At 38.1% G+C, this 13,492-nt stretch overlaps 1 protein-coding gene across 4 annotated transcripts in view; it reads right to left on the bottom strand.

Moving 5' to 3' along the window:
* The window catches only part of RB1 (RB transcriptional corepressor 1), an 83,801-nt gene that overhangs the window by 44,933 nt on the left and 25,376 nt on the right, over positions 1-13,492 (bottom strand). For 3 of the 4 annotated variants that reach the window (XM_074565673.1, XM_074565701.1, XM_074565683.1), the window contains 8 exons: positions 12,900-13,009; positions 11,291-11,368; positions 7,382-7,469; positions 6,611-6,727; positions 5,881-5,937; positions 5,766-5,797; positions 5,612-5,688; positions 5,196-5,398 (listed from right to left, as the gene is read on the bottom strand). In XM_074565673.1, coding sequence (XP_074421774.1) covers positions 5,196-5,398; positions 5,612-5,688; positions 5,766-5,797; positions 5,881-5,937; positions 6,611-6,727; positions 7,382-7,469; positions 11,291-11,368; positions 12,900-13,009 — 762 coding nt within the window. Of the gene's footprint in view, positions 1-659; positions 1,006-5,195; positions 5,399-5,611; positions 5,689-5,765; positions 5,798-5,880; positions 5,938-6,610; positions 6,728-7,381; positions 7,470-11,290; positions 11,369-12,899; positions 13,010-13,492 lie in introns of those variants that run through there. The other variant, XM_074565691.1, reaches the window with a different exon arrangement.

Genomic DNA, 13,492 nt, shown 5'->3' with positions numbered 1-13,492 from the left:
ACACACACACACCCCAGTTGAAGCTAGCAGACCAAATCAAACTGCACATGAACTCTCTTTAGCCTGACACAATGCAAAAGCTACCAGGGAACTTTTAAAACTGCAGTCCTATGAGGAATATCCCTTGGACTTCTAGTGCTCCTCTGGATGAGTTCACAAGTTAACAACAGAATATTTTGCCATCTGTAGAGCTAACCAGGTAAGCACTGCTGTGTTTCTTTCTCTAGCCTGCCTTACCGGGCTGGCATGAATTATCTTATCTCTGGACAAGGTTGCGGTTGGTCTGCAACTCCAATGCAGAAGAACAAGACCCTTTCACTATCCCACCACTGGGCAGCTAAAGCTTGAGGAAGCAAAAGGGTTTCACACATCTCATCTCTGGCCCACCAAAGGCTGGCTTGCAGAAAAAGAATTTTGCAGCATTGCCCAAACTATTTTAAGTAGGCCAAATGTGATGATTTAGAACATGTGTAAGCTCCATGCTCTTCACCTACTGTACATGTGAAAAGGCATTTGCAGGAAGCACATTCTCTAAGCAGCAGTATGAAAGAAAGCTAATACCAGCCTGTTCCTCCCGGTTCACAGCTTATGGGCAGAATGCAAGCTGAGAGGCAGGGAAACACAAATGTATTGCTTTGCAGATACAGATAACAAAGACGGATACTCCATAGGTGTTTACTTTCTTGAATGACACAGAAAAAAAAAAACCAAAAACCAAGCAAACAAACCAACCCCCCAAAAAACCCATAAAACAAAACAAACCCAAACCCAAGTCACACTGTTCCCAGAAACAAAGGCATTTCAGATATTATAGATGTTTCATTTTCAAAGTTGATCATGAGAATTGATAGACTTTGTATTCAATTTGCTTGCGCTGAAAACCTGCTCTTTCCTGCTTCTTCCTAGCTGTAGCAAGCAGTCACACTTGAGTCAAAGATGTGAGATGGCAGCTGATAGGGCTTTCTCTGAGGGAAATTCAGACGTTCTGGAATTCGTTCACACAACCTTAATTGAGATATTCAAAACAATTACTTTTTTGGCTGGCCACGAGAGAGATCAATTTGACAAAATTATGAAAAAGGCTGAGCGTGAACTCCCAGGCTGGCAGGTAACAAGCTACCCTCATTTCATAGGAAACAGATTTTAACTATGCCAGGGTTTAAATCATATTGATATAAATATGGTAAAAATGAATCAAAGGCTACAGGCACCTTTATTTTTGAGTCTAAAGTAATTTCGATTCCCTTTAAATAAAGTTACAAAATTAAAATAGTCTGCAAAATACTGCGGTGACATGAAGCATAAGTGTTCTATAGTAAAGAAAGAACATCGTGCAGTATATTTCTATTTTGCCAATGAAAATTATGCAGCATTGTTACCATATTCTAAACTGACCTCCACACAATCTGCACCTGAAAACATCATAATCTCACTGGCAGATAATATCCCAGTAGATAAAAGGGGATTCTTTCTTCAGGGTTCAATAAGGATTTAAGGAAAAGGAAGTATTTTCCACATGATTTAATCAGTATGGACACATGCCCCTTTTCAAAATTAAGAATTATTGGGAAGAAACCAACATTTTTCCACCCTTTATTTTGTCTGGCTATGCTTTTTTTCTTAAAAGAAAGGATGACCTAGAAAAGTTCTATCTCCTGCCTAAAGTACAGATGACTAAATCAGCTAGCTATGCAAAAGCAATAAACATATTCACAATGACTAGCAAAGCAGTGATATATTATCTTCAAATACCGGTAAGAAACAGAATCCTTCACATTCATTCGATACAGCTTCCAAAGTCAGATAAAGGTCAGATGCATTTAAGATTTTCCTTCTTCAGAGAAATCATGCAAGGCTTTTTCCCCCTCACAAAAGCTCTGTGACAAGTAAAACTACCATAAATTCAAGCTATTCTGTATTCAATTGCTCGGTCCCTTTAAATCTCGTATTGAAGTCTTGCTTCCTAAAGCAGTCAGGAGAATGAGAAAAGACTGGATAAATACGGACCTGACTTTCCAAAGAGCAGACAAGCCTTGTATGGAAATGTACTACCTGTGGGGGAAGGTTAAGAACTGAACAAAAATACACGGCAAATAATTGGGGGAAATCAGAGTTGCATTATGCAAATATTTGTAAATACATATTTTTCAAATCTTTTCTATTTACCAAACTCAGTTTTTCTTTTTTTGCATAAGAGTTACTCATTCCATGCTTCTCTTCATTTTAACACTTTTCAAAAAAAAAAAATTCTCTAGCTGTATTAGGAAACTTGAACCTTCTTGAGATTTTTTTTTTTTTAATTATCAGCAATTTGTTTAAAATTAACCCAAAGCAATCACTTATGGTGAGATAGTCTGTATGACTAAGCAGAAGTCATCTGGCTTTTCTCTCCTGCTTTATCGAGTGTTTGGAGGTAAGTTTACTATTATGAACTACACTCTCTAATTGCCTACCCCTTCTTGAGGGAATTACTAATTAAGCAGACACTTTGTAAATCTTGTACACAATGACATGCTGACAATATCCAAGTAGTGAGAAAACATCCAGGTGAGGAACTGCAAAGCAATATGGTAAACTACTCCTTTGTTCACTAGTTGAACCTTTCTGGACCTCAACAGCCTTGCAAGTCAGCCATGGAAGCATTTTCTCCTGTTGCTAATAGGTTCCACTTTTTAGACTAAACCAGCCAATGTTTAGGTGTGAAGTACAGGCGGATTTTCTGCACAAGAGGACTCATGGCTTTACATTTCTACGTGCAGCCTTACAACATATGGGCCTCAGGTCCTTCACTGCAGTGACCCAGAGACTCAGCAAGAAATTTTAGCATAGATAATGCCCCAACCCTGGAAACATTCAAGGTCAGGTTGGACAAGGCTGAGCAACCTGATCTAGTTGAAGATGTCTGTGCTTATTGCAGGGGAGGTTAGACTAGATGACCTTTAAAGTTCCTTTCCAACCCAAACCGTTCTATGATAACGTTTCACTACTTCTCATCTCCTGAGCCACTGCTATGCAGTCTGCTGCTCACGAGCCGCAGCCTTTCCTTTATGGGCAGCTGGAGGAGACAACGGAGGCCAGTGCAGAATCACAGAGTGCCTGTACACAGGCTCCAACTGCCCATAGCTGACTGCCACCGCTTCCCTCAGCTTTTGAGGAAACCCTGCTGTGCCCTCCAGTGACAAACCTCTGGAGACTGCAGAGAGATCCAGGAGAGACATGACACACAAGTCAATGAAGCAGAAGGGCCCTTGGATATGTGTACTGCACATCTCTCTCTATCCCCTCCACTGTGCTCCACTCCACATATACTGGCACTACATGATCGCTGTATGTCCCTTCCAACTTAACTATTCCATTCTATTAACATTCAAATCAGCTATAAGCCCCACCTCAAACCAGTACCAAACATATACCTCTGGCAATTCAAGACAGATTCAATACATTAAAATACATTCAAACAGAACACTCAGAAAACTTCCAATAATCCTGTGCTTGCTGTTGACATTAAAATTTATTTCACAGAAGCTTGCAACTACACCTGTCATCTTTAAAGACACAACGCTTTGCATTTCACAGTCCAAAAGCCCAAGTCCAAATCAGATTATCTGCAGGCAGTGCTGGAATTACTGGGTAGAAACCGATACATACGACTTATTGCTGATCAGTAAGCTGACTTCAAACTGGTTTGCAGAAGGTATCAGGAGCCTCTGTTTCCTTGTAGAGTGTCAAACTTGGGTATCTGTCCCTCTGCCTTTTGTCCTCAATGTTACATTTCTTAAGTAAGCGCTTTTTACAAGCCTGCAAGCTTCTTAAAATACTGCCTACCTCTTGAGACACTGCCTGATTTTCCCTGTTTCTGTATGCTGTGGTAAAAGGCTCTCAGCCTCAAGTGCTTTCAGGCAGTCTTATTCAAAGAACGGCAAAACCATGAAGAAATTTATACAGCAATGGAAAGGCCACGTGCGTTTCCCAAGACACCAAACAAACATGGAAAGGCATTACAGAGGGAAAGATTTACACTCTGGTAGAGCAGCTACAGCACTGCACCAGAAATCCTGGGGCACAGAGTGCCAATGTGATGAACGTGGAGCTGGATACAGAACTCTTGGCTCCCCCAATGGAAAGGCCACCTTCACAACAGGGCACATTCAGGGCCTGACATGTGCCCATGGAGCATGTTGGCAAAGGAAATCAAGTGGCAAGGGCTAGTTGGCACAAGGTGGTCCACCAGGTTCAGTCTGAAGCGTGGCAACTGCTTCCATACATCCCCGGGGCCAGCGTGCTTCTCCCAAGCTAGAAAACCGAATATGGATGGGGCTCTCACTGCTCAGGAACAGCAGCGTTCCCTGAATCCAGGAGTATAACCCCAGAATCTAGTAAAATATCACTCATACTAGAAAACTGCTGGCTTTTCACTCTGAAGTCATACACATACCAAGCGCAGATTACCCTGAAAAGAAAACTTGCTTCATGATTAAACTATCCCATTAGCTACAGCATACTATGTTTTTTAAACTTCCCAGAACTGTAAGATACGGCATGGGTTCTTCAGCAGTTACTTTATGTCTCTCTGGTTAAAATAAGAAGTCTTTATAGTCTCCTGTTTTGTGGCATTAATAGCATACCTCTGGTTTATAAGTAACATAAATATAAAGAAACAATGTTTGATTTACTGAGATCCAGCCTAAAAAAATCCAATCCAAACTCCCAGCACTTTATTTTAATGGCATCCAAAAATACTAAAGTGACTGAAGTGCAAATGACAATGTGAATCAATATTTTAAGTACCATTAGCAAACACATCAGATGCACAGAACTAAGGTCCTATTGCCAAGTGGGAAGAGCAACTGGATAAAAATTAACTTACAAATAAAGCATAGAATTTATTGCCTTGTCTTTGGCACCAAAATACTGTTTAAGGGTATTACCGTTAAGATTCATGCCAGACTAGTAAAATGATGCTGGCTTACAATCACATAAATCAGCAGAGCTATGTTAACTTCTTCCTCTGATATATTCTTTTTTTCAAAACCTGAAGACACGCCAAAACTAATCTCATTTTGCTCTTGTAATTTATTTTGCTAGAAATAAGTCTCAGCAAGACCACAAACTTATTTTATAGAGTTGGGTGTGATTTCCCTTTTCTAGATATGCATGTTACACAAGGACAAATACTACTTTAAAGCATTACTTACAGATTGCCAAGCAAGAGACTCCATAATTCGATGCTCACAGCGTTCTAGATGCTTTATCATTTCCCTTGTTAGGCTTGGCTCCGCTTTAATAAAGCTTTCAATCACCTTGTAGAAGTCAAAAGCTTTTAAATCAAATACACTGAGAATCCATGGGAAGGACAAGTCTGTTTCAGCGCTGGTACCATCACTTTGTGAAGCATTTCCTGCGGGGAAAAAGGACTAAAATTATCAGGAGTATTACATTCTTTCATTTCTGATGATTTTGCCTTTTCCTATTTGTTGAATCATTGCTAGTTCAGAAATTTCAGTGAGTGCTTTTTTTTTTTTTAGCTATTTACTGTATTTTATGTATTAGAAAAAATGGCAATAATTATCAATAAATAACAACGCTATTTAGGATTTTAGATTCAACTTACTGCCGTATGTAGCCATGACAACCTCAACAGCACATGCCAGAAGAGATGTGTGGAAGACGTTATCATTCAGAAGTTTGCTAAGGAGAAAGAAAGTAATTAATACTTATCCTAACACTAAAACAGCAGACTTCGATAACAAGTTAGGGACACATACCTGAAATTCTGCACTGAGAGGCGCTCTTCCTCCTGAAATATATAAACCAAACTTGTGAATATTCTTAGTACTTATAAATGCAATGCCAGTACTAAGCTATCAGTACTAAACTTACCGACTTGAGCATAGACTCCATTACTCTGTAATACAGACGTACTCCAAGTTTGTATCTCTGTTAGAAAAGAAGAAATTCAACAATATTAGAAGAAGTTTTAACAGACCACAACAGGCAGACTCTCATGTTTTAATGGTTCAGAACATTTCCATTTTTAGAAGAGCCACTATAGAGAAGTCACTGTCCCTAGTTCCATTCGCTAATAGCACTGGAGAGGCCTCAAAGGCTACTGAGGTTTGGGACTACCCCAACCATATGAAGACTTAATCAAGGGTTTATGCTCATTTACAGCTAACAGGACTGACAAACAGGAGCCTGTCAAGTACAAACTTGGTTTGACTTGTTTTCCAAAATCCTAGATGAAAGCACAGCTGGCCTACTAGGAAGCGAGTCGTCTTTTGCAGTTTTAAGTTAAGTTACCTTAATGAATGCAAATACATGTCTCACTAAATGTATTTTGCCCAGCAATTTTCCCATTCTTCATTAAAGTATTTCCAACATATTTCCACCCAGCTTCTATTGCTCCTTATACATTGAGAACAATTTGTTGAATACTATCTTTACAGTGCTTTAGAAAAAAATACCTGTCCATCCCTTAAGTTGAAAAGAATATTGCTACTTTTCACCATTATTGATCTATGCTGAAGGAGGACAGTCAGTAAGTCAAGTCTCACATTAGCTGCTACCAGCAGAGTTCAAATGAGTAATACTCAACAAGAATGCTAGCTACCTGTGAGCCAATTTCAGCACATCCTTGTCCAACTGCTTCAGCAAATTTCTTTTTGAAGATGTGGCCAAGACTTTCCACTCTTCTCAGGATACTATCCGTAGGGTTCACTGTGCAATTCTAATAAAGTACAGGAAAGAGGGCAGGGGAAGGAAAGGCAAAGAAAGGACATTTTACTTCAAAAAAAATGTTGATGATTTAATCACATTTGTCCTGCTTCGCTTTGTAACATCTCTCGGTCAGCACATCAACATAAATAGAAGCGGAGTATTTAAAAAACAAGACAGAATCATTGTATACCCTCAACAGTTTCCAGTAACTACAACTTCATGTCTGACATGCAAGTAACTGCAACTAACCCAACTAATATGTGAATAGTAACATCAACGTTAGTGTCTTTAAAGTTAGAAATATGCTTAAGTTGCTGAATGTGGACATGAGATCTTCTGAGTACATCCTCCTTCTCTTCTTTGTCTCCCTTTTATATCCCCTTATTTTTCCATCTGATACATACATAAATAAATCTTAATATTTAATGCAGTAACAAAAAGATTTAAGAACTTATAAGGTTCCGGTACACATGAGTTAGATAGATAGAAGTGCTTTCTAAAATGAGTTATTACATTTAAGCCATCCTAATTAAAATGTACTTCTTCAAAAAATGGTAGTTAATAAAGGAGTTCCTCAAAACACATTCATCAGATCTATAGTTACATATTTTACTTGAGTGATAATTCCAAGAATCTTTCACAAATCTTCCTTCTAGTCACTTACATTGAAATATACGATGAGAGTATCCGAAGGTTTATCAGTTGCTGAGTTTAAAATCATAATCAATTGCTGAATGTTATTCATTGCAGCTCTAGAAAAATACAGTAAAATGCATAATAAACATTACAGTTGGCTTGACAGTTTCAAAAAAATGAACAGCAATTCTACAAACAAACAAAAAAATTATTATTTTAGTTCTCACACCAGTTATCAAACAACCTGCTGGGAAAAACTGTTGTACTGTGTTAACCACTGTGAATTCTAATAATCTAACTTATCTAATCATCTGATTATTAGAATTATTAGAATCCATAATAAATAACCAAAAGAACATAAATTAAGTAATAAACACTAACAAGGACTATTAAAAGCAACAAAATGGTGGAACTGCAATCCTTGTATGTGAAAATATTCCAGTTAAATCAATGAAATCCCAGATGCCTTGAAAAACTCACATTTTTCATAGCCAGAGCTGTCAACATTTCTATTGGCAACAGCATGAGAAAAGAGAGTCTTCTCCCTGGATCTGAATCCAAAAGTTACATTAAAACTTAAATTCTAACTTTAACTCCAATTCCTTCTATTTCCAATAGAAAGGCTCCAATTTCTGCAATCCTTATTCTACCTGCTATATCTGTAGCTAAGTTAGAAGGATCTTAAATATAAAATCTTCTTAACTTTTGAAGTATTATGGGTGGGGAAAAGGATGCAGGTATTAAAGAAATTTTCCAGTGTTCTGTATTGTCTAAATGAATAACATTTTATTAACTTGGACGTACTGAAGTATGCCTCCACGTACAATCTTACTGGCATTACCTTACAGTTACAGAGTACAAAAAAAAGCCCCACAAAAAAAAATGACTGACGTTAAAACTATTTGTATCTCTACTTAATGCCTAGAATTTTCTCGATGAACAGATTCAAAACCACAAGTAATATCCACTCATTCACATCCAATATCTTAATGCAGTAAACTACTAAAGCTAGCCCAAGTAATAGCAGTATTTCAAAAAAGCTGTAATAATTTAAAGAATTAAGAATACATTGAAGACAAATGCATAGGATCCTGTTGTTTATTCCACAAAGTTAAATGTTTTGTTAGGGTGAGCGTATATCTCTCTGTAGAAAGCATTTTTCAGTTTCTCTTCTAGAACTGAAATCCTGATAACAAACATTTTTCGTGACTTTTAGAAAGATCATTATTTTAAGATAACAGAATATGGCCTCTTCTCAAATAGCATGTATTATCCAGGAGGTGACTGAAGTATCTACAGGTGGGAAAAGAAGAACAATAATGATCTTGTCATACAGGACAAGAAGATATGTGCGTGAGCTAGCATCTAAACAGCCCCCATTTCCAACTTTGGGGGATATCATGTATTGTTGTGCCTTTATTATTTGCACATACATACAGAACTAGTAATATATGCAGTAAGTCCATAAGCGTTAACATGGCCTGGCTTTTTATTTTTTCAAACATATTTCAAGTTGTGTATTAAGCAACAGCATTAAGTTTCTATTCATTCAGAAAGGCTAGTGTATTAATTTCTCTCCTACCATCTAAGAAGCAGTTTGATTCTTCCGGTGGTATTGTACTTTCTGAATTTGTCATTGTGGGTTTCGGTGGTTTTTTGGCTTGTTTGTTTTAAATTTCTGTGCTATTTAAATACAATTTGGCTCATATCACTCAGAAAAATAAGTGGAGAAAGAAGAAAAATATGTTCAATCATTACAACTGTAATAGTGCAAAGATGGTGGGGTTTTTTTTAATCTACTTTTTAGAGGGTTTTGATAAAAATCATGTCTGACAAAACTCTACTAGTAATAAGGAAAAGTATAAGGACAGTGGAAAAGACTTAAATGAAAACACACAACCCATTCTCATTATGCTCTGAACTAGTACTTACACCCATTTTATCTACTGCTTCCTATATAAACGAACAGATAGAAATCCACCGATGAAACTTACTAGATTCTCACCAATTTCAGGGGGTTTTAGAGCTTTCTGCCTATGTCCAGAAAGAAAACCTTATAAGAAGATTAAAAGTAATAAGTACAGTGCTTTCAATATAACCTGTACGGCGTTCTACTTAATTCAGGGAGACTTAAAGAGACACTGTCCACTCTATGCTGATGCTCAAAGTTTTACTGCCATCTAGCGACAGTTCTATGGCTTTAGGAAAAACTTACGACAGCCCAAATCACTGCTGGTGAGTAAGTCCTCACTTGAACTGCCTTAAATGGCATCAGTTTTGCAAAAGTCAGAGAAAAACCCAAGTGTGGATGGAGAGAATCTAAATATCTCACTAGACCTCCTCTCAAGATCAAAGTTGGTTTAGCACATTTCAAATTTTTAGCAACGCAGAAACTTGGTATTCCTGGACTTATTTTTAAATAAGACTTCCATGTCAAGAACTTCAATGAAGCATCTTTCACAGTGTTAGAGGGCTTTAATTCTAGTATAACTGAAAAGCATCAACAGCTATCTATATTTGTCAAAAGTGGGATTTGTTGTCAATTGTTAAATGCACTGCATGTTTTAGATGGTCTAGTTCCTGGTAATGCACATTCAGTCTGGGCACTGAAATAAAAACTGATGCCTTTATGGCTAAAAAAGCATGACTGTCAGTTAAAAATTTGAGCATAAGACCAAAAGGGACCACTAAGGCAATCAAAAAAAGCCTTTCACAATCACAGGCAACTAAAAGGTCTTTCATATACTGATCAATATCTACCTCACATGCAGTCTCCTTTTATAATTTTTATGAAGACTCTTTTCCAAATCTTGCTGCTGTTGGCTAGAAAACAATTAGTTTCTGCAGGTGGCATTTAGTAGATTTATGGTGGATGCACAAGCCCAGACTCTAATTTATTCTTCCACATGCATATAAAGAATGTAGAAGTATTTTTAATGAAAACAAAAATAATTTTACTCATTTGAGAACACTGAAGTAATAATTAAGGGTATAATATTTTAACTTCTCTCATCTCTACAGCATGCTAAAATGAAAGGCATTTATACAGCAAGCACAGAACAAGAACTTCACTGTCTGATTTTATTAAACCTGACACCTTAAGAATGACTGCCTGTGTGGACATTTCTCTGTTTGACCACATAGCACATGGCATTGCAGTGACACAGCTGGTTGGCTCCTGAGCATCCAGGAATTTCTAAGTACCATCAGCCAAAAATGTACCGATTTTACCAAAAAGCTACATGGCACAATGGAAAGAAGGTACAAGCAAGTCTCCTTTCCTTTGGTTAACTGAATTCAAGTTCGCGGTTTTTCTGCATTTGATCGTAGATCAAGCAATCTCCAATTCAGAACACATTTCTATCGTATCTGCCCATTTTCCCCGATAGATCAAAATATGTTGGCACTCTGAAATGTTAATCTTCCCAATATAAGGGAAAAAAAAAGTGTTGGTATTCTGAAATATTAATATTCCCATACAAAAAAAGCAATACTAAGAAGAAAAAGATTATGGGAGAAGAAATGCATGTGCATATACAATTTGTTATCAGGAAAGGAAGCCAGAAGATACAGAGCTGGAGCTGGATGGGAAAGGAAGATGGATGTATACCATGGAAGTATAAAGTTGCGTCTCACAAGAACGCATACAGCAATCTATTTTACAGACATCTTGCACTTTTTAGACAACTCAGTAAAAATCTCTCTGTTTTCCAACAACTTCACCAGAACTAAGGGCATTCAGCACCCCTCAGTACATGCTCACTGTTCATTAGTGACCAGAACTATAGACTGTTTTACGGGGGGGGAGAACAAACCACAACCAAACAAAAAAACCTAATAGTTGCTTTAAAATTAAAAATAATTACTCTAAAGATGAATATTTCTAGTTAGGATATTGGAAAAAAAAAAGAACACAGCTTAAAAGAAAAACTCATACCGAACAGGAGTCTGTGGAAGTATAAGATTAAGTTCCTCATCTGAATTGGTTTTTATTGGTGTCCTCTCCAACTGTGAGCTACAGAAATAGAAAACAAACTTATGAAGCACAAAGGTAATTAAGAAAAAAAGTGTTTTCTATAAAGATGTATTAATCTGAAGAGAAAACTATGGAACAGATTGTTTTTAGAAGATCTAGATATCCAACCACTCCAGTTGCTAGAACAATGTAATTTAAATTCCCAATTAGATCCTGCTTTGAGCAGGATGTTGGACTAGATGGCCTCAAAAGTTCCCTTCCAACTTTTTTTCCTATAATTCTAGTTATAAACAGCTTAATTTATAGGTACAGCTGGTATTAGCTCCATTTTAATCCAAATTTAAATGAAGTCATTTTTTTAGCATAGATAAAGTCACGGATTCACATTGTGAGCTCACATCAAGTTACAGAAGTGTTGAATTGTCAGGAACCACTGGAATTTAAGTGTATGACTGAAAAAAAAAAACCCAAATAGAATCATGGAGTAGTTTGGGTTGGAAGAGACCTTTTAAAGGCCAACTAGTCCGATCTCCCCTGCAATGAGCAGGGACATCTTCAGCTACATCAGGCTGCTCAGAGCCCCGTCCAACCTGACCTTGAATGTTTCCAGGGACGGGGCATCTACCACCTCTCTGGGCAACCTGTGCCAGTGTTTCACCACTCTCATCGTAAAAAAAAAAATCTCTTCTTTATACCTAGTCTAAATCTACCCTCTTCTAATTTAAAGCCATCACCCCTTGTCCTATCGCAACAGGCCTATTTAAAAAGTTTGTCCCCATCTTTGTTGTAGGCCCCTTTAAGCAATGAAAGGCCACAATAAGGTCTCCCTGGAGCCTTCTCTTCTCCAGGCTGAACAACCCCAACTCTCTCAGCCTGTCCTCACAGGAGAGGTGCTCCAGCCCCTGATCGTTTTTGTGGCCCTCCTCTGGACTCGCTCCCACAGGCCCGTGACATCTCTATTACCGAACAGCACCAGGGAGTGTGCCTGGGCACTGGTACTCCCTGCCAAACCTTTCACGGCACGTTCCTCTCCTGTTCAAACTACCATTCCCCAAACAATTTGTGGGTACAGATCAGAAGTCAGAACGGGCTGAGGACCACTCCCAACAGGCAGCTTCCAAATGCCACCATCTGATTTTAGGAAGGAGGATACGGAAAGCGAGGACCCAAGCCATTCCATGCCACCTGGCCCCAGAGCCGTAACATTGCCTTGGACACATCTAAGCAACTGGCATGACATGGCCTTGGCCTCCTCCTCACAATTCCTCAGCTTCCCCCTTGACAACAAGGGCTTGCACAGAGTAAGAATTAAAGTAGAGCTGCCAAATCATTTCAGGTAGAGTCACAGCCATACATTTTCTAATTATTTAAGCTATAACGTAAAGCAAGTTTTAAAGCTATAACCAAGCAAGCAAGGGTTACCAGAAAGATCTTAGCTGGACTGCAAACCTAGGAGATCAACAGAATACAGAGATCTCCATTTAGAACATGCATCAAGGGAGCAAAGGGAGAAATCAATCCAAGTTCACATTTTCCATTATAAAACGAAAGCAGTAAAAGGAAATATTACCATGCTATGACATCAGGCTGTAGAGTTTCATCGTGATCCAGAAATAATCTTGCATCTATATCTTTGTTGTTGAGATAGAGCTCATCATACTGTTTCGAGAGAACCTCAACCTCAAAAAAACATTGAATAACCCCTTTATTTTTTAGGAACAAGTTTGACAATTTACTGAATAATATAAGCTAGTCCTACCTCACGAATACAATGCTGAATTGGTAACAGAATGACCTTGGAGCTCACAAAGTCACAAATAGCTGAAACATACCCACAGGAAAATTATTGTTCCCACATGCAAACAAAGATAATATTTTAGAAGAGAAAACAATCCAAGATCATGAGACTTTTTTGAAGAAATGCAGGTCTTGACACTGTGAACGAGCTAAAAATAGCTAGTGGGAGACACAGACCCGGAAATCTAACTAATGTTTTTAGGCTTTTAGATTTTTCCTTCCAGAAGATAAAAGTGTCTCTAAGAGCAGGAAATGTAGCACGAGCGTCCTAAGAACAGCTGCCAGACAATCCACTAGGTCCCTGTCTCTGCTGGTTTGGAGATGAAGGCCGAGACCCGAACTTAAAACCTCCTGTTCTGAGTGTAA

The sequence above is a fragment of the Larus michahellis genome, chromosome 1 (assembly GCF_964199755.1).
Source record: "Larus michahellis chromosome 1, bLarMic1.1, whole genome shotgun sequence".
NCBI classification, from domain to species: domain Eukaryota; kingdom Metazoa; phylum Chordata; class Aves; order Charadriiformes; family Laridae; genus Larus; species Larus michahellis.
This window is presented reverse-complemented; position numbering and strand designations above follow the sequence as displayed.